We start from the raw sequence: 22,682 nt of genomic DNA, 5'->3' as shown, positions 1-22,682 counted from the left end.
GTGAGCCGCTGAACATGAAGCTTCTGACTCCAGAGGGGACCAGCTCTTACCTGGTGAACTTGAATTTCCACTTTTAGGGCCTCCTGTAGAGTCTGAAGCTCCATTCTCCTTTCTCCAGTTTCCTCCCCTGAATTCCCAAATCCTGCAGCTTTTTCACACGTTGTTCTTCACAGAGTAAAATCTTCTTTCAGAGGCTAAACCTACAGAAACAAAGAAGAAAGTTATGTCCAGGCCAAGTCAAGTCTATATGGACACAGCGAGGCCTACACTAGTGTCAGTACGAGGCCTACTAAGATAATGGGGACGGCATTCTGACACTAGTCATTGACGGAGCCGCTGTAGAACGTATCAGCCAATATGGCCTCATGGTACATTCACTGGAAATACACCCCGACTGTACAGACATGGAGAGGGATGGAAGGAACAGTGCGGCGGTATTATTTATCAACATAAGATCGTGAAAACAACTCTCACAACTTCATAGCAAGCCGACATGTGAGCGACGCGAGCAAAAGAAACACGGCAAGCAAATAAAAAGCGCCGCACAGAGGAAACCACTGCTGACACGGCAGATCTGACGACCCACATTTTATGTTATAGGAATAATCATCTGCATTAGATATTGTAAGAGAGGAGATAAAGTGCGGCAATTCTACCCCATACCCAAAAAAGCTGCGGCAGTGAGAGGTCACTACGGGGTCCGATGGTGCTGGGCCTATATTTGGCACCCATGGGGGAGACGCTTTAGTTTGGTCTCCTATTGGACGGCTATGATATAAAAATAAGTTTCATAAAGAGCAGCTAATAATACAGTTTTAGCGGTTTTGATCCCAATTCATTTGGATAGGTCACCAGTAAGATCAGTGGGGTCAGACGCCCGGGACCCCCCGCTGATCAGCTGCACAGAAGGGCACCATGTGAAGTTTGCTTGATAATGGCAGTACAATGTAATCAGAAGTGATTGGGACGAGGCTATAGTCACATTGTATGCCCACCATAGAAACGTGAAGGGGTCACAGCACTCACACAACCACTGTGGCTCCTTCAAACCTCTGATCAGGAGGGGTCCTGGGTGTCAGACCCTGACTGTCCTCTTAATGATGACCTAGCCTGAGGAAGGGTCACCAATAACTACTCCCATGACCCATACACTGATCCCATTGACCAGACAGGACGCAGCACATCTCTCCTCCTCGCTGCCGCCCTGCAACTCCTAATAAGGTTTCCTTAGGTTTTATTCCTATTCTAGTAACTACTTCAGACACCCTAAATCCAAGACGAGTTTACTGTCTCCAATAACCTGCGTAGTCTCCTCTGGTACCTCCTGTGACCGAGCTGGAGAACCATCACACCATAGATAGCAATTCTCCTTACTTCCTTCCCTCGCACCTTAGATTGCGTCTTCTCCAGACATCTCGCAGTGATCGGAATCACTCCAAACACATCGCTGTTCTCCAAGAGGATTTGTCATTTGTAATCCATAAGAAAAACAGCCAGAAATATTTTACTCTCAATGAATTCAGCAAAATCGCGACACAGCGGAAAACCAAACAAGGCGACGACTTATTCCTGACAACAGCGGCAACGAAGAAATTGTCTGGTGAGCCCAACGATATCTCGAGTATATTGGGGTCTTCCAAGTCTCCTAGACAAGGGGTGAATAACTGGGGGCATCTCACACCCTGCAGGAGATAAGCGGCTAATAAAGGGGAGTAGTCCCCGCCGTCCAGTCAGAACATGTGCATGCTCAGCTGTCTGGAGACGCAATGGTCCAGGCCACGGAGATTCTTCCTACACCTGTAAGGCTGATCAGTAGGTGCCGGCTGTCCCTTACACATACAGGCTCACCTTATCTTATGCATATGGACATGTCCACAAAAGACTTCTGGGGCTCACATAACATATATGCTTGCTGTAGATGAACACAAAGGATGTAGCGGCCACATAAATATCTGCCACAAATCTGCATGTGAATATAATGGTCAGCTGAACCTAGACCGTTTTACCGTCATCTCTTATATACAGAGGCCTCCTGGTAGGAAACATTCCCAGCACTTGACTGTGAAGGGGACACTCAGGACAGAACAAGTTTCCCATTGACATGACTGACGGGGGCGGCGTATACAGTATACACCAGTATACACCAGGATCCCTCCATAAGAGACCCCTCCTCAGTATTTTAGAATGGTCTCCAGTCTAGAAGGGTTATTACTAGAACTCGGACGGCCGTTGTCTCTACCGTAGATAATATCGCGTGTGCGGCCAATGTTCACCACTAATAAAGAGAATGTCACTCAAATCTATAGGATTTCCTCTAAACAAAACGGCCTGAAATGCACAACGTCTCCATGGAAACAAGTCACAGGAAAGCCCTCTAACATGAAAAGGACACCGGGGGGAAACAGCGAACGCCGGCGCCAAACATGACTGAGGATCCTTCACGGCAGGTCGGAGTAATACAAACATCCCCGCACGACGTCAAGGAACTTCAGGCAGCAGAGGAAAGGGTTAATCCAGCTCCTAAGGTCCAGTCATAAAAGATCAGTGAGGATCCAACGCCCGGGACCCCCACTGATCAGCTGTCTGAGGGGGCCGCATGCTACATGATCCATAACTTAGTGGAGTGACCATACAGACAAGTCAGAGAGTTTCTTCCCATGATCGGGGAATCTACAAAGTCTAATATTAAAAAAAAATAAATTGTACAAACATTTGTAGTGGTGATGGCGACACGTGATGGACACGCAGGTACAGCCGCGCGCCAATAAACACGACCACGAGGAACAATACAGAAAGTCTATTGGTAAATCGTATCAGACTTCTTTACACAATAACAGGATTTGCTGGACAAGCCCTTTAAGTTCTCCGGTCCACTGACCTCTGCTTCGGTCACCTTTCCTTTATGTATTAAAGGGATTCTACCAATAAATCGTTTTTTGGGGGCTTTAGACGTCGGAGTAGCCTTTAGAAAGTCTATTCGTCTCTCACCTTTAGAAGTGGTCTCCGCCGCGCCGGCAATGGGGGCGTCCCCACTGCTGCCCGAGAACTCTCTCTCCAGCAACGCCTCCATCGTCAGCTGCATCCTCCCCTTCTCTCGTTGTCTTCTGTCTGCGTCAGCTCCGATGCCTGTGTAGTCGGCTATGCTAATGAGACACAAGCAGAGGCGATTGTGCATGCCGGCCGGTGGCCATTTTTGGGAGGCCACTCCTGTATTGAACTACAAGAGCAAGAGCGGCATCCTAAAAATGGCCGCCGGCCGGCATCGCAGTTTGACCCAGACAGAAGAGGCGGTTGCAGCTGAAGATGGAGCCGTTGCTGGAGACAGTTCTCTGGCATCATTGGGGACGCCCACAGTTCTGTTTGAGTGCTGGGGCCGGCTCCCAGTGCTGCGAGAGAACTAATTTGCATACCAGTAAAAAACGGGATTTATACGGAACGGCGGGCCGGAGGCGACTGAGCAAGGTAGGAGACGCATAGCCTTTCTTAAGGCTATTCCGACATGGTAAATAAATGTGGTAGAATCCCTTTAAGGCCTTGGGCCCGTATCACAAGCCTGAATTTAAGCTTTTGCCAAGTCAGGCCAATACATGGACCAAATTTCTCAGACCAAACTTTGCCCTCTGAAATCAGCCTTAATGGGAAGTGATCAGGAACTTTAGGAAACTAAACCCCCTACAGGTCCTCATAGACCAGGGACCGTAGCCGACTGCTGTAACGTGGTTGGCACCACCAAGAAACAAAAAGACCCATTATAGTAACCTAGCGCCGAATCCTGCGCACTGGTTCAGTAAGGCCGGGGTTAAGTACGCATGCAGCAAAAGCCCCAGAGATGGACACTTCTCTAGGCAGTGGGGTCAGACACCTAGGACCCCTGCTGATCAGCTGCAGGTACAAACCAAGCACTGACAGCTTTACTACAGGGCTATCCATAAGGATCTGTCCTGACAAGTTCCCGTTATTACGGGCTCTGGAGCTGGGGAGAGGCTGTACAAATGCACTGACTAATATATATATATCTCATGTTATAATACCAAGTTTCGTTATTTTTGCTTCTTTCATGTTTATTGCTTTATGAATTTAGGAACATTATAGAAGTCAGTGTCGGGGCCGCGGATCGGTCGGCTCAGGCTCTGGCTCCAAATCCTTCAGAAATGGCCGACAGGCACGATCAGTAAAGATCTTCTAATTCCTACAAAAGTAAATATGCAAAAGACTAATCAGCTCCATAATCAGACAATGGGAAAACCTATAGAATAATACAAATTATAACATTAATCATTCTGTGTAGGAAATGTTTCCCAGCTGCGCAGACTCCGGACAGTCTAACAATATATAGTAGTTATTATATAGGAGCCACAACAATACAGAATATAAACACAACAGGGAAGGAAAGAATAGAAGAAAATCACATTTACAACTAAATACCCATCATCCGCTCTGAGGACACCGCACTCCGACCTGCGGCCACAACTACAACTCCCAGCCGCCACGCCACAGACTTGTAGAACAGATACCACGTGACATCCGCAGCTCCGTCCTCTCCAGCGAACGTGTGAATGGTAACCAACAAATATTTATACAAGGACGCCATCAAATAAATACAAGATAATTGTTAGAATGCAAAAGACGGGACGTGACGGGACGCAGCCATTACAAGTATCGTTTTAATGTATAATTACAGTTTGCAAAGCAAAAGCAATAATTAACTTTGCCATCACTGCCCGTAAGAAAGAAGAAAAAACACAAATATTTTCTGGCTTTGCATAAATGAGTCACTCGAAACGCCAAACGGTTCCTGAGCTTCAGTTCTATGAAGATTCTTCACACAAACTGGTGGACGGAGCGAAGAAGAACTGAAGATGTCACAAGGTAATAATGGAGGGGAAGTGATCACAGAATCCGTCCTCACAGGGGCAAGAAGCCGAAGGGTGAGAGAGCCATGAAGATGCCGAGGGGCAGTCAGCAAAGAAATGAAATACTAAGCAAACCGGCCAGGTGATCCCTACTGTGAGCTGTGTGAGATATATATATATATATATATATGTGTATATAATAGAGAAGCTGAGCTGTGTGATATACGGGGTTATAGGATTTGGGGCAAGTTTTAGTATAATGGAAAATGTTTGTTTTCGTACCGTGTTAGCCGGTGGGTAGGAAATATTTAAAAAAAAAAAAAAAAAACTTGATAGTCTTCAGTAGTTGATCCCTATTAATGGCTGACTAATAATGATGATAGATTACAACGTTTCTCAAGTAAATTTAAAACCATTTCTGAAGGAGCAGATTTATATACAAGAGGACACATAGGGATAGAAATCTAGGAGGAAGGGGGGAGGGGGTTATTAGTAATTGGTAGAAACTAGAGAGGAGTGAGTACTGTAGGGATCAGCCAATCCGTACAGCACGCTCCATAGAAATGAATGGATGCACCTGGTACTTCCGCTTTGACGGCGGCCGGCCGCTTAACCCCCCGCGTGCCGGCTACGTCCATTCATTTCTATGGAGCGTGCTGTTCGGATCGGCTGATCCCAACAGTACTCGCTCATCTCTAGTAGAAACAATGTAACAATTCCAGGTTCTTATCAGTTCTCAGGGTCTCAGGACCTGTGTGTCCTTATGTATATAAATCTGCTCCTTCAGAAATGGTTTTAAATTTACTTGAGAAACGCTGTAATCTGTCACCATTATTAGTCAGCCATTAATAGGGATCACCTACTGCAGACACGCCAGGATTGCTACGAGCGCTGCTTAGGGTCCATTAACACAGAGGAAAATGGTGAGGAATTTCAGCGCTGAAAAAAAAGCCTCCCATTGACTTCTGCTAGCAGAAAAAGGAAGCCATTGAAGTCAATAGAAGGATTTTGTTCAGTGCCGCGTCCACACACAGATGTCTTCCCTGGTACATGACAATGGTGACACATTCCTTTTGTTCTTAGGTTAGGACATGCATACTTGGCCAAATAGACTGCGCAGAGCACTGACCACTCATTCCAGAATAATAAGAACAATACATTCGGGATCTGCCCCCTCCCCCCTCCAGAGTTCCCCTATTGGCACAGGAGATGTTCGGCTGTTTTTAGACTTCAGTGTAGTATATACGGTGTATACTGTAATATCCCCAAAGGCTTCTACTGGAGGACAAATGTAGATAGATCGTCGTCATCACGTCTGACACCTCAACCAGCTACACAGAATGGAAATCCAGAAAACAAACTCAATCCAAGAGGAGCAAAAATGAACAGCCCAAAAACTGTCTGCTCCGAGCAGGTGCCATAAAATGAGCAAATCGGAGACGCAGTAATTTTTTGTTCTACACATCAAATTAATGTGACATCTGTTCCGAGATCTCTCAACATTCACAACATGATATTTTTATTTCCATTTTTTTTTACCTTCACGAATTTGCTCAATCCCATTTATAAAGCATGAAGTGGCTGCACAAATAGCGTAGGCCCACATATGTACCGCACACTTGTATACATACCGCACACCTGTATACATACCATACACCTGTACACATGCTGTACTCCAGCATACGTCCCGCACACCTGTATACGTACTGTAGTCCAGCATACATACCGCACACATGTATACATACCATACTCCAGCAAACACACCGCACACCTGTACTAAACATATTAGTGAGGCCTTGTGGTCAGACCACTAGATAATGTGACTGCTGGGTCTGACCAAGTACAGCTCTATGACAGATTTCCCACTTCAGAGTGAGCGTGTCCGGGATGTACAGACTCCGAGCACTATATAGTTATGTAAGGTACCAGAGTCCTGACCTCCCTGCACAATACTGCCCCATAGTGTGATCAGGGCCAAGGCTGTCCTCATCCAATGTGGCCAATCTGTATTTGGTAACTGACCGCATGGCCAGAAAATCCAGGGGACACTGCTTTATATTGCAAGTCTTCTTTTTCTGGAGTTTTTAAAAGTTTACAGAATAAAAATAGGAGACGGCCTACACGGGGGCACTTTCTGTAAAAATCCTACTGAGAAAGAAATTAAAAAAAAATTATATATATATATATATATATATATATATATATATATATATATATACACATATACATATATATACATATATATATATACTAGCTGGTACCCGCGACTTGGTCTGCGGTGATTGTAGCAGTGGGTATATACAGGCGCGGGTAAGGTTTTCGTACTGTGTATAAGGTATGGGATATGAAATGTAACTTTGTATCTTGTTTTTGCTGTAATTCAGACAATACGTGAGACTTTTGTGTTGCAGTTACTTTGTATTTGAGCTGCTATATATACAGTGTTGTGAGAAACTTTACATAGTGACTTTGGGACAGAAGTATTTGAAGTTAACCCTTTCCTGCCGATGGCATTTTTTGATTTTCGTTTTTGACTCCCCTCCTTCTAAACCCCATAACTTTTTTATTTCTCCGCTCCCAGAGCCATATGAGGTCTTAATTTTTCCTGGGACAAATTTTTCTTCCTGATGCCGCCATTAATTATTCTATATAATGTACTGGGAAGCAGGGAAAAAATTCAGAATGGGGTGGATTTGAAGAAAAATGCATTTCTGCGACTTTCTTACGGGCTTTGGTTTTACGGTGTTCACTGTGCAACCAAAATGACCTGTCCCCTGTATTCTGTGTTTCGTTACGATTCCGGGGATACCAAATTTATATGGTTTTATTTACATTTTGACCCCTTAAAAAAAATCCAAAACGGTTTAAAAAAAATTATTTTTTGAAAAGTCGCCATATTCCAACAGCCGTAACTTTTTTATACGTGCGTGTACGGGGATGCATAGGGCGTCTTTTTTTGCGGGACCGGGTGTACTTTTTAGTTCTACCATTTTCGGGAAATGTTATTGCTTTGATCACTTTTTATTCAAATTTTTATCAGAATCAAAACAGTGAAAAAATGGCGGTTTGGCACTTTGGACCATTTTTCCCGCTACGGCGTTTACCGAACAGGAAAAATATTTGTATAGCTTTGTAGAGCGGGCGATTTCGGACGCGGGGATACCTAACATGTATGTGTTTCACAGTTTTTAACTACTTTTATATGTGTTCTAGGGAAAGGGGGGTGATTTGAATTTTTAATCCTTTTTATTTTTTTATATTTTTTTTACTTTTTTTAAACTTTTTTTTTTGCATTTATTACACCGCCTAGGGGTATTGACATGGGTGGGCGGTGTCGCGGATTGTCAGAGCGGTGGGGGTCGGCAAACATGGCTGCTCCGGAGTGTTATAGAGCGCCTCCTGGAGTATCGGTAAGGTGAGGGGCAAAGTGTTAAAGTATTATGTATATGTGATTGTGTGGGGTTAGGGGCGAGGCTGTAGAGGGCAATAGGAATTTTGTGGCTTGCTATGGTCCAAAGTGTGTGAGATTGCAGAGATGGTGGTGTGAGTTTGGGGTTTGTGGGGGTCCTGGCACAAACGTATGTGCGCTATTGTGACGAAAAGTAGCCTATTGCGCAATCGGGTGTATTAACTATGTTTGTGGAAAATTTCAGCCAAATAGGTCAAGCGGGTTTTGCGTGATTGAGGAACAAACATCCGAACACACAAACTCACAAACCCACAAACTTTCACATTTATAATATTAATAGGATATAGATATATATAGATATATATATATATATATATACACACACACACACACACACACACACACACACACAGTATGTATTATATTATATATAATATATATATTATACAAAAACACACCGCTACTCCCAGAATTTACTACAGAGTATACAGTAATATAGGAGCCGGGGCATGCACAGCTCATTCATGTCACCAATGTCATTGCTCTTATATGGGAGGTCACATGAATGTACGCCTGTGACCTGCTGCCATATCCAGGTCACATACTTAGTTTAGGGCACAATATGGCGGCAAGCCACATGCAAAGTAAGATATATAACTCCCATTATACACACAATGTCACAAGTTACAGATAACACTCAACTTTAGGATGAAAAAGTCACCTGCAATCTGTGACCAGAAATCAAACTTTGGCTTTTTCAGAACTGTCGCATTACAGCTGCATCGTGACATGTGTAACATGGCTGAGCTGTACAGCACCAGGAACACACCAAATGGTGCTCATGTGAAGTCAGAGGTGGTGTACAGATGACGGGCGCACAGATGACACAGTGGCTCCATATTCTGGCTCAGTATAGGCCTTCTGTACTGAATTGCAGCCTACCGGTCCCATAAAGAGTCAAAACTGACATTTGGACCAAGTGTGGAAAACCTGAGTGTTGTTTCCTTAGGCAGATGAGCCGCCTGTAACAAGCGCCTACTGACAACACAGGAAGGCGATCAGTGCCGGAACCATCGCTGTCAGTATTTGGTATTGTCAGTACATTGGTAGTGCGGTATTACATGTTACACAGGACACAATGCAGGTGTAATGCGATAGTTCTGGGGGGGAAAAAAAAAAAAAAAAAAAAAAAAAAAATCGCTCCTACGACTTTTTGCCCCCATACAGACTCTTTATTGTCGGCAGCACATCCATTTACATGAGGGAGTATTTTAATAGCACTTAAATAACGGGACTGAGAACAAGCCGGCGATCTCATGTGGTCACTGGACCGGCAGACATATTGGCACTGGGCAGTCAGCGGCCATGAAGCCCTGTGTAACATGCCTTGTGCAACTTGTTAGCAGTATATAAGTGTGTGTGTGTGTATAGTATATATATACACCTCTGAAGAACAAACCAGAAAGTGCTCAGTATATGGAGAACAAAATACAGAGGTCAAGGCCTAAAAACATAAAAACAAAGTCAGACTGACAAAACTCCTATTATTGGCCAACTAATACAGTCTAGTGACATCTACAAGTATGTTGGAACTACTAGTCCCAGCAATCCCGGCCCTCTAGAAATACTTCAGCATCAGCACGGGTCACATATTAAGGACAATGAAGAGACAACATATAACATAAGAGGCTGCTCTACCAACAGGCCACAACTTAAAGGACATTCCTCGTAGTTACAAATACAAGGAATTAAACAGCAGAAGAAAACAAGACGACGTACCTTTGTTCCTGAGAGTCCATGAAGTGCCCTGGCCAGCACCTATGGCATTATCTGGGAGTCTCCTGGAGGTTCCTGCAGGCCACAGCCTGAGTCCCAAGTAGAGAATATTCTGTAACTGCACATGATATCAGGCCCAGCTTTTCTTTCATTTCCCTTTCAGGCTAATTTAAGATGTCAGACACATGGTAGAGGAGCAGCCAGGCACTTAGCAGTGAGAAGAAGAGGCCGAGCACACATAACATACATCACAAGGACCTCATTTCCATCAGTAAACCCTGGGAGAACAGAATGTTTACACAGGCAGAAACTCCTGACGTTTCACTCTACACTTAGAGCACAGCCATCAAGTTTGTCTGTGCACAGAACTGCTCACAAAAGCTTGGTGGAGAGGCGGCCTATCCAGTTCAGACCAGCGACGTACACCCTTCAATTCTCACAAGCAAATGGTTATTCACGGCGTAAGCGATTCAGCTGCAGCTACAGTAAAGCAGGGAAACAAATCTATATATACTCTGCAGCCGAGGAAACTTCTGTCCGCAAGGAGATTGCTTGTAGTCATGAGACAAGGCGCTTTAATCTAGGAGATGCTTGTAGGAGGGCGATACGTAGGTGTCAGGTAGGGCTGCGTACAGGGAAAGCCCCTACACAACGCACAGCACATAGCACTACAGCTGTGACCCCAATTCAACAGGTATAAGGTTCCTGCGAGGCTCCCAGGCCGTCTCTGATGACCAGCCCTGCACCAGGACAGCGCCACAAGCTGCGGATGTGGTTACTGCAGCTACAGCAAGCCACAAAGAGTTAAAATCATTCACAAACATAGGCCATGACCTGAGAGTTGTAAGGGTTATACAGGGGTACACGGCGCTCAGGTGATTTGCACCATTTCTTTTCTATTCTTTTCACGCTGCTGTTCAGAAACGGTCTGTACTGGATCCATCAATACCTGGAGGGAGTTCCCTATATGAGGACGTATAGATACAGCCCCTTCATTGCTCACTACAAGATGTATGTATAAGGGGTGCAGACATGTCACTCATACATATAGTAGGACACCTGTTTTCACATCTGCGTTGGAGTCTCCGTAAGAGACACTGTCATGGATTCTGCCGAAAATTGGCTTTAGAGAACAGTCCTGCATGGAGGAGGAGTCCTAGCCGCCTGGTTCACTATGACACCAGCAGACACCCGGCAGTCCCATTATAGTTTATGGGGTCCGCAGGTCACCGCTGTTATAGATCTCAGTCCTTGGGTCCCACGGCAGATACTAGCCCAAGGCAAGTCCAATAAATCAATAACCAAGGACTTGTGTACGTGGCCATATTATGGATCAATAGACTAGGATGGGCCCAGAAGTAGCAGTGACTTGATGTGATCTATCACACAGGTATAATCCCCTATAGACACCTATACATATCCCTGTACTGCAGTTTTCTGGCACGGAGGGGTAACACTGAAGTTCACATTTGGTGATCATTTTCTACAGTCAACAAAGAAAAAAAAACCCGGGACACAAACAAAACCTCAGGCATAAGGAAAGACGCGCGACATTAGAGGAGGCGGCCATAGCTTCCATCTTGTGACACTCAGGAGCCTGGACCGGTAGTGAGACGGCAGATATAGTCCAGGCCTCATCGTTGGGGATTTGTTTTCTTTATTTACAGAAACAAAGTTAAACAAAAAAAATTTAAAATGAAAAAAACCAAAAACCCACACATACAACTTCCTGTACCTGCTCCTGCATCTCTAATCCTGTACCTGCCCCTGTATCTGCATCTCTAATCCTGTATCTCCCCCTGCATCTCTAAGGGGGCGTTCACACTACCGTCGGTGTCCGACATGTAGTGTCCGCTCAAAATCTGTCACGGACACTAGGAGCGGACACTAGATGTGTCCGTGACACCTGTCATTCACTTGAATGGGCATCGGGTGCGTTCTTTTGCACTCCGTGCCCTTCCTTCCCTGCATGTCGGGTTTTTCTGTCCGCTTGAGAAGTCGGACATCTTCTCTTGCGGACAGAGAAGGACGGGCACGGAGTGCAAAAGAACGCACCCGATGCCCATTCAAGTGAATGACAGGTGTCACGGACACATCTAGTGTCCGCGACAGATTTTGAGCGGACACTAGGAGCGGACACTACATGTCGGACACCGACGGTAGTGTGAACGCTCCCTAATCCTGTATCTCCCCCTGCATCTCTAATTCTGTATCTGCCCCTGTACCTGCATCTCTAATCCTGTACCTGCCCCTGCATCTAATCCTGTACCTGCCCCTGCATCTAATCCTGTACCTGCCCCTGCATCTAATCCTGTACCTGCCCCTGCATCTAATCCTGTACCTGCCCCTGCATCTAATCCTGTACCTGCCCCTGCATCTAATCCTGTACCTGCCCCTGTATCTGCATCTCTAATCCTGTATCTCCCCCTGCATCTCTAATCCTGTACCTGCCCCTGCATCTCTAATCCTGTACCTGCCCCTGCATCTAATCCTGTACCTGCCCCTGCATCTAATCCTGTACCTGCCCCTGTATCTGCATCTCTAATCCTGTATCTCCCCCTGCATCTCTAATCCTGTATCTCCCCCTGCATCTCTAATCCTGTATCTGCCCCTGTACCTGCATCTCTAATCCTGTACCTGCCCCTGCATCTAATCCTGTACCTGCCCCTGTATCTGCATCTCTAATCCTGTATCTCCCCCTGCATCTCTAATCCTGTATCTCCCCCTGCATCTCTAATCCTGTATCTGCCCCTGTACCTGCATCTCTAATCCTGTACCTGCCCCTGCATCTAATCCTGTACCTGCCCCTGTATCTGCATCTCTAATCCTGTATCTCCCCCTGCATCTCTAATCCTGTATCTCCCCCTGCATCTCTAATCCTGTATCTGCCCCTGTACCTGCATCTCTAATCCTGTACCTGCCCCTGCATCTAATCCTGTACCTGCCCCTGCATCTCTAATCCTGTATCTCCCCCTGCATCTCTAATCCTGTATCTCCCCCTGCATCTCTAATCCTGTACCTGCCCCTGTATCTGCATCTCTAATCCTGTACCTGCCCCTGTATGTAATCCTATATCTGCCCCTGCATCTCTAATCCCGCACATTGTACAGTGCACAACCTCTTTACAGAGAAGGGGAGAAAAGAAAGTTGCAAATTCACAAAAAAAAAAAAAAAAAAAGTATCCAGACTGCAATGTGAAGGTAAGAAGCATCCGCCGGACTCACAGACCATACCAGCGGCATCACTGGTCAATGCCAGGAGCCAAGACACCGGCTACAGACACGGGGCACCCGCCGGCCATCTATAGACTGTTAGGACTACTTAGGTGCTGCTTAAGTTTACAGGTGTGAGATTTTTAGTTTTTTTTTAACCCCTTTATTGCATCTCTATTATTGCATTCTGCAACTGCACTTAACACCCAAAAGGGTAACACAAGAGAGTGATCTAATAGGGAGGTCATTGGGGTGGCGGGTCCGGGTTACTCTGAACATGCTGCAATGTTTGCCAGTGATAAGGCCGAGTTCACATTCCTCTTCTCTGTTCCGTCATAGATTATTCCATTTGTTTCTTCCCAAACCTCCCGCCATCATTATGGTCCAGTTGGTGACTTTATAAGGTCTATGCCATACTAAGACCCCCCCGTACTGGGCCGCAGCCAGAAAGCGCAGCACAAAGACCACTGTGGAGACCTCACTTTTTTTCGGCAGCCATTTCCGCCCCCATTATACTTCTACATATAACCGCAGTGTTTCCGGCGGTATAATTCACATACTGTGGCAGGTTCTTTATTGCAGAATTTCCACTATAAATCTTCTTCTGTCATGTGTGAGTCGGATTACCCAGAATCCCATCCACTTAGACGTTACTGTAAAGCAGCAGTTTTTGCCGCAGTTTTTTCACAGTGCGAGACCCCAAGCGTAAAAGAGCAATGTGAATGGTGCGGAGACACATCCCCCATACAGCGCCATATACTCATTACTGTAATGTGCTTATATACGTATCTGACAAATGAACTATACACCACCCTGGATATCACTCTCCTGTACATAAATGTGTACAAGGCTCTATACACACGAGCGTGTCCTAGGAGCTGCCACACTGACCCTTTATATTCTAATGACCCCATACACACGGCCATATATTATCACAGGACAGTGTATGGGGTCGTAGTGGCACAGGCGGCATGTTACAGTCCCTGCATAGTGGATAGGAGTCATCCAAACACTGCAGAAAGACAAGTGTGCCGGACATATCTGCCTTCCTATAGAAACGCCGGCGGTTTCCCTATAGGTATAATGGAAGCAGAACGTCCGCAGTTTTCCTTCCTACTGTCTGTGATAAGCGCGGTGACAATGATCCCAGTGCGTCGCCGCTGTGTTTTTTCCCCCCCATCGCTTTTTTGCTGCAGCCCACTACATGGGGACGTAGCCTAAAGAGGTTTTTCTCTATAGGTACAGGATAGGGGGGTGTCTATAGTCTGACAAGTAGGACCCCCACAAATCAGAAGAGCTCTATGTGATGGAGAGGTGCGGAGCTTACGTGGACACCTTTCCATTCACTTTAATGGGACCTGGACCCCATTCCCATGATTTCTGGGGCCCCCAGCAGACAGATACTTCCCTCCATCCTGTAATGGGAAGATCACTAGAAGGTGACTGTGCGCTAAGAAGCCTGAGCCACAAACTGTGTCAGATGTCAGAATCGGCCATGTTAGATTTGGCCCGGCCATCCATAATGACACCCTGAACGACCTCCCGCCCCTAACGTATGGCCGGCTGTACATGAGCGTAATAGGAGCAGGCTTTTGTACCCATCCCCAATACTATATATCAGTACAAATACTATATACTTTAGACTAAATGGATATGAAAGAGTTAAATAAAGATTCTGTAGGGGGGGGCTATAACTTTATATAATGAAAGGATAACCCACAATGAATAACACCGTCATCTGAAGGAGGGAAAAAATAGCATTACAGCAGTCTCCCAAATCTGCTAACATAACAGAACGTCCTGTACGACCGCCTGGCACGCGTTACGCTCCGGCATATGTACCAATGTTACACAGATAAAACACGGTAAGACAAAGACCCTGCAGCCACATAACATGGATTCCCACACAAGTAAGTAAATAGCAAGCTATGGCCCGGATCTCACCGCCACCTGTCCCTTCAAAGCTCAGGCCGTGCCAGATGGATTGTAGTGTTCGCACCGCACGGCGGCCGCTGCACGGCTTACACAGTGAACTTGTCTGGGAGTTGAGCTAGGCCGAACAAATCAGCACAAACTCACAAGGCAAACAGAAGCGTGAACTGAAAAATCCAGCACGGCCTAAGAACACAGAGACACTGACTCATTGCTGGAGGACGGCGGCACAATCCGGCAGCTCCACATCACTTCTCTACATGTAACATCACTTCATGTTTCCTGTAAGGAGCAGCCACAGAAGTGCACGGCACACACAAACCGGACGACTGAAAGGTTCCCAAGAAACAAAGCCCCAGAAAACACCAGCCTGTTATACAGAACAAATGTCCTCCACAAACCCCTGGAAAGTGCAAGTGGGTGGAGAGAGCGCCAAACACATTCCTGGGTGCTAGAGCGGCTGAAGAAAAACACAATCTGACAGTCTGAATAAGAGCAAAAGAGAGAGAGAGTGCCGGACCGGAGCAGACAAAGACATCAGCGGCGGCGGCGGCATCCACAGGGGACGGGACGGACAAGAGATCAGCCCAGCGGTCAATGGAGACCTCACAAAACAACAGCAAAGTCCGAGCAGCAAAACCAAAGACAAAAAGCTCCTCACAGTCACGGCAGAGATCAATGATAGTGTGATGGCCGGCAAGTTACTAATCTATAGCGGATATACAGGGGCAGGAACATATAAGTGTATATATACCGCCAGAGGAACACAGAGGTGTACATATACTGCCAGAGGAACAAAAGTGTACATATATCACCAGAAGAACGTATAGGTGTACATATATCGCCAGGTACATATAGGTGTACATATACTGCCAGGCTATGGCTTCTCATATGCATCTACCTATGTAGTTCTCTATAGGCTGGGGCATATGACCGCTGGGGTAGTTTTCGCTGCGGTATTCCTTATTTATTGCAGAAAGTTTTTCGGGGCATGTGGATGAGATTTGGTGACGTCTCCATGATAGCTAACCTGCTGCGTCCTGTGGGGATGATATACACATACATATACCAATGAGGGGAAGTCACCACATGGTGACATTATCTCCTATAGGGACGCTATCCCTGTGTATTACACCACATACATTATAGGCAGGATTATCAGTGTGGGGGCAGGGAAATCACTTCATTTCATTCATCAAAAAAATCAGCAAGTATGTCTGACATGAAAACATCCCATAGAGTAACGCGGGCGGCCGGCGTGGTTGGCTTTAGTACGGCTGGATTCACACACACAATTTTCATGCAATTTTTGGAGCCAAAACAATGGACTGACAAACAAAGCAAAGACCTGGGCAGTGTTCACACTTATGCATTTACATACTGCCTGTACTTTGTGTGTTCCCCGAGGTTCATCACTAGATCACATCCACATGTACCTATAGACTTGGGGTATATTCACACAGAGGGGCTGAGCTGTGATACAAAAAAAAAAATAACTGCATCAGAAAACCCCATTGAGTTTCGCTGCAGTTTTTAATGATGTTGCCGGTGAAACATGTTAGCGCCTCCCGCAGACAGGTTCAGCTATGGCTGCCATGTCACACACAACGTCACATAAACTAAGCAGTTGGTGCCCGGAGCCCCATCATCATCTGCCGCTACCACCCCATACAGTGACATCATCCATCCTAAAGCCCCGCCCCCAGTGCACCAACTGCCTCATTTCCATAAAGCCTCAGCCAGATGTTACAGGATATTCAATAAGAGATTATCAATAGTCCGACATAGAATTAGGTTTTTTTGCTTTGTGTTTCATGTTCTGGGTCAGGAGTGTTTTTTTTCACAAGCCCTCGCTTTATCCCCAGACAGACGGACGCAGGGACCGGTGCAACCACTTAGACAGGAGACAATAAAACTGCACCTTACGATATTACAGGGCGACAAACACAGGAGACGCAATCTGATCGGCGACTATTGTGAAGGGTTTTGTGGTTTCCTAAATTCCAACACTGTTCACACAGCAGAATGTGAGGCAGACGTTTAGGCCGACTTCCTCTCCATTTCTCAGCCTACGGCTTTCCCTCGCTGATCCCCACAGATTACGCGGTAAGGTCTCTGCCCCCATTAGAATATAATGAGAGGAAAATTCAGGGCAAACTTTGGTACTGATCTTGGGGCAGAATCCGCATCAAAGTCAGCGCCAAATTCCTCTACATGAACCTACCGCATATACAGTAACCTCCGGCTCCAACACCACAAACCTGGCATCTCTAAGCTGTCACTAAATGGTCATCTCCTTGCTGTCAGTAAAATATAAAGATAGTACACAGTACTGCACACTATATGCAGCGTGTAGGCGTCACCTTCCTGACTACCTGTATACAGATGACTGGCCTGGGCTGTATATACTGCAGGTTACTCGGCGCTCTGACTGCTGGCGTATCTCCTCCTACTGAAGGATCACACAAGTATCTACAGATATAAAACTAAATCCAGTACAGGGGATCGGTGTCCAGATCTGGAACGACACGTTTGTGCAACGCACCTGACCAAGAGAGAGAACATAAAGCCTATATAGTAGCTCGTGTATATAGGGTAACATTCCCATAGACTCTATAGGGCAGTATAGGCCACTGCTCTCCTCTCATACAGAGCGCCTTGTACAGAGAGGCTTTCACCTTCTAATATTCCTGCTCTTGGCCTTTCCATTGGAGGAGATCAGACAGGCCCCTGACCCTACCCCGTATCTATGGGACGGTGCAGTGACATAAGACGCTGGGATTGTCACCGCTATCTCCCATAGTGACAAATGGAGCGGCCGCGCACATGTACATCATTATAATGCTATTTGAAGGGGGTGCACAGAGCCCCATTCTTCAAATTGTTGGAGTCCCCACAGTCCTATCCACAGTATAGGGGACAAAGGTTTTCAAGCGAGTGTAACAGAAGGCCCCTTTAAGGATGAGGCAGGAAAGCTGGGTTATTTGTTGCAGTTTTTGCTGCATTTTTTTTAGCCAAAGCCAAAAGTGGTTTTAATCAGAAGAGAGAAGCGCCAGCTCTTCTGTCACATTTCCTATTTCTATTGAAGACATTCTCGACCTAGGTAAAAAACAAAGCCAAAACCACACAGCTTTTCCACTACGTGTGTATTATGTGGAGTCTCTGATGTCACCCTGTTGTTTACATACCCGCCCATACTGCGGCTGCATCCCAATATTATACAAGAGCACAAAGGGTTAACTTAAACTGCACTACAACAAATCGCTGCATGTTATATGGGATGTCGCATTATTGAGATATTCTGTAATAGAAGACATGATGGGCAGGAGGACGCACCGGGCAGTGGTACACGGAGGGCGAACAACCAACCCCCAGGACCCCACATGTCAGTAACAAAGGTCCGAGCTCATGTCTGACCCGATCGGGGGCGAGAAGACTCTTATGTAGACGCTCCCACAATAATGTCACCACTACAAACCGCACAAACTCCTCATCATCACACTTTGTGTCCTCCCAGCCATAGTGAATAATAGAAATTATACTTTTTCCACAAAAAACAACAACAAAAAAAAAACAAAACACACAACTTGATATTTATAAATTTGTCAACTAAACTCCAAAGAAAACACAACTGGATGGGCAAGAAAAAAAAAAAAAAATCAGGGAAACTTTTAGGGAAATTTAAGTTGGTTAAAAAGTTGCTAAAGTTTCTTTGTTGCACAAACACATGGCCTGACAAATCTCAGAAATGCCGTGTAAATACAACGGCCTACACGGGACCGCTCCAGGCTAATCAGAGTCAGCAGCGCAAAAATACTCCCGGGACAGATTCTGCGGAGGTGCAAGAATAGCAGCCGGCCTTCTGAGGGTGCACTGCAAAGGGTGAGAACTGCTGGGGAAAAACCAAGCATATACTGACTATATACTGAGAATATAATGACCATATACTAACTATATACTGAGCATATATAACTATATACTGACCATATACTGAGAATATACTGACCATATACTGACATACCCGATACAAGGCTAATATGCAATACAAGTTTTTGTTGCTTTTGCTGCTACTGAACATTGCAGAGAATTAGACAAGGTGTCTGGGCAGTAAATCAGTTACAGCTATGTCCATGTGAATATACTCTTAGGCCAAGTTCACATCTGCATTTGGGATTCCACTTGGGGACCACATAAAAAAAAAAAAAAAAAAAATCAGTTACCTAAGGAAACCCGCAGATCCCATTAGACTATAATGGAGTCTGTGTGGTTTCCGCACAAAAAAATACAGAGAAAAGTGCTGCTTGCAGGAGAGGGAAAGGGATTAGTCTGAGCGCAGATGTGAACCAGGCCTTAGATCCTATGCACATAAGTTCTATAGAGTATATAAGGCTACACAGTGACTTGGGTGATGGGGTCACAGGGCAATAAGGTGGTCTCTGGTCACCCAACAACATAGTGCTACAATATTTGGCATTTTCTAGCTGTGGCTCAGGACAAGGGCAGCAAATCTGTGCACTGGACAAATGGAAAAACTGCACATGACACATCTGCTATATAAGAAGCCTTCTGAAGGCCGCGGAGCGCCTGCGGCTCTGCAGCACGGGGCCCTGGGGACCGCCGAGTCTCCTCCTTGAAAGTCAGTTTTGGTTTCCCAGGCCCACAATAGTCAAACTGCTTGATATCAAGTCCAAACGACCTGTGATAAGAGTGAAAAGGAAAGTACGCCTCTAGTCACACAAAGAGCAGCAGCGACAGCGGCGTACTGCAATACACCAGACACAACTACTGTATACTTCACATACATCACTCGTGAGATATTACCAGGCCCAGCGCCCCCTGCTCACACTGCAGTAACTTTACAGCAGAAGGTTCCTGCAGACGGAAGTATCAGCCATGTCCAGAGGGGCAACAGCCCCAAACACCATCCAAAAAGAAGAAACACAGGAGCAAAGTCACCAACATAGAAAAGAGCGCAGTACACAGAGCACTATAAGTGAGGCAGGAACATTATATATATACTCATGTGTAGGGGGAACTTACATATATATATACACTCATGTTTAGGGGGAACTTACATATATATACACTCATGTGTAGGGGGAACTTACAGGGTTTTTCCATCCTCTGAAAACTTAGGGTCTGTCATTCAAGTAAACCACTCACTTTAGATGGGGTCGGACCCCCGACAATATTATCTTACTGACAGGCCTGCATTAGTGGATGACCCTTCAGCTATACTTATGTGTTACACTCTAGTTACATCCAAAGCTGCATTATCAAGTCTGAAACTTCAAGTGTAAGGCTATGGCTAGACGGCAACAGTGGACATGATTCGCATTGTTCCACCGAAGATCGCCGTGTCGCCCCGCAACTCCTGCACTAATGTAAGTGAATGGAGACACACTGTGACCACGAGCGCCGCAACGGTGACATGTAGAGAAGAAGCGCTGCTGGGGGGTTATGACTAGAAGTCACAGAGGCAGCACTCTCGGGGTGACAAGGTAGCACTCTCGGGGACACCAGGCAGCACTCTCGGGGTGACAAGGCAGCACTCTCGGCGACACCAGGCAGCACTCTCGGGGTCACCAGGCAGCACTCTCGGGGTCACCAGGCAGCACTCTCGGGGACACCAGGCAGCACTCTCGGGGTCACCAGGCAGCACTCTCGGGGACACCAGGCAGCACTCTCGGGGACACCAGGCAGCACAATTGGGGACACAATGCGGCACTCTCGGGGACACCAGGCAGCACCATTTACTTAGTGAAGAATAAATAGGCTACCACTGAAGCCACGTTGGCCTTGTGGCCCTGGTCCGGGGGTTGTCTGACTGTTATAGGGCCATACACACATAAACTTTTCCTCACCTCGGCCCCGGTCTTCTGTATACAGGGCGGCCATCAGCAGTGACGGGGCTCGCTGCAGCCAATCACAGGCCTCAGTGGTGACCCCTCATGTGCCGATTGTGCCCTGTAGACTGGACCTGCTGTCAGGGAGAGGTGCAAGAAGGGTTTTATTATATTCAAGTCCCTAATAAGAGAATCAGAGAACCCCTGGAGGCTACTTTGGCAGTGACTCCCATCGTGTGACCCTCCATCACCTTGTCACAACCCCTTCACTAAGGTCAGTAGTCGCACCACGACCCTGAGGGGGCTAAAACTTTTAGTCACACAGTATAGCCATAGTGCTGAATCTGTGTGTGACTAGTAGCCGCGGCCCCCTGGGGTCACACACTGACATTAGGGTGATTCCTGGTCACGTCCAGAGTCGCTGACACTCAGGACATTCCCCTCTAAGTAACAGAATGCAGCTTTGAATGTGACTAGAGTGTACACACAAGTATATAGGAGTTACCCCCCGACCACCGCAGCTCTATCAGTGACTGGTGTGGTGGTCGCACACGCTCAGTACACGGCGGGGGGCAGCGGCGGCCATGTTGTCGTCTACTCTCTGCCCATTATAAAATACCACATTGACCAGTCCAACCAACCTGCTGGGTCACATGACTGGCAGGGGGCGGGGCTAACCCTCTGTCAGTTTCCAAGGGCAACCAGTGAGAAGACGGACAGAAGCCGCACAATGCCAATACCTGCCAATGTGCACACAACAAGTAAAGTGGCGCTAAAGTTGGTGCAGCCTGCCGGCGGATCCCGGGGGGGCGGGGAGTGGAGCTGCCCGGGAAGGGGGAGCCGCGCCGGTACCGCACGGGACTTTGCCGGGAGTTGTGAACAGAGCGGAGGGCTCGGGCTGTCCCCTCAGCACTCACCGCACTCCCCGGCTCCCGGGCCTGCTCACTCCCCGGAGCCCCCCGGCCTGAGCTGCAGCAGCCCCCCGGCCCCGCCACCCTCTGCCGGCCCACACCTGCTGCAGGAGCCCCCGCTCCGGAGGGGTCGCTTCCCCTCTCCTCTCCTCCTCCTCTTCTTCTTTCTTTCTTCTCCTCTTCTTTCATGGGAGGGAAGCCCCGACTCGTCACCGCCACATCTTTCCTCACAGCGCCCCCCCGGCCCACCACAGGCTGGGGGTAAATAGCATGGGGGGGCGCCCCCCAGTCACACGGGAGAAGGTGGGGGCAAGAAGTACAAAGAGAGGCCGGGCACAAAGCCGGCGGCGGCGGGGGAGAATTGCCCCCGATAGGGCAAATAAATAAATAAAGAGAAAGTGATGGCCAAAGAAGAAGAACTCTCTCCCTCCCCGAACCGCAGCGCAGCCCGAGCGTATCCCTCCGCCTCCCCCTCCTCTCTCCACAGGCCGGGGGGCGCGCTCCCGCGCGGGGTCCTGGCAGGGAGGGGCGGGCCGAGCGGGAGCGCGCACCACATCAGGCCCCTGTGACGTACGAAGGAAAAGCGGCCGGCGAGCGGAGGGAGAGAAGGGGGTGTGAGGGAGCCCCGGGGGAACACGGCCCCAAATACCCGCCGCAAGTTCACCGGAGCCTTCCCCGGCATGGAAAACCCCTGATCGCTGAGGAAACGGCCCGAGTCCCGGCGGCGGCGACGGAAAGCGGAG

The 22,682-nt window shown here is 47.2% G+C and overlaps 1 protein-coding gene across 8 annotated transcripts in view; it reads right to left on the bottom strand.

Annotated features, from left to right (window-relative positions):
• PHF21A (PHD finger protein 21A) overlaps nt 1-22,399 on the bottom strand; it is a 71,877-nt gene extending 49,478 nt beyond the window's left edge. For 7 of the 8 annotated variants that reach the window (XM_075280774.1, XM_075280779.1, XM_075280771.1 and 4 more), the window contains exons 1-2: nt 22,041-22,399; nt 51-200 (exon numbers count right to left, since the gene is read on the bottom strand). In XM_075280774.1, the coding sequence (XP_075136875.1) occupies nt 51-104 (54 nt within the window). In that variant the 5' untranslated portion in view covers nt 105-200; nt 22,041-22,399. Of the gene's footprint in view, nt 1-50; nt 201-10,041; nt 10,325-22,040 lie in introns of those variants that run through there. The other variant, XM_075280772.1, reaches the window with a different exon arrangement.
• Nucleotides 22,400-22,682: the final 283 nt, after the last annotated feature.

This window comes from Leptodactylus fuscus, chromosome 7 (genome assembly GCF_031893055.1).
Source record: "Leptodactylus fuscus isolate aLepFus1 chromosome 7, aLepFus1.hap2, whole genome shotgun sequence".
NCBI lineage: Eukaryota > Metazoa > Chordata > Amphibia > Anura > Leptodactylidae > Leptodactylus > Leptodactylus fuscus.
Note: the sequence above shows the minus strand (reverse complement) of the source record. Positions and strands in the feature narration are given on the sequence as shown.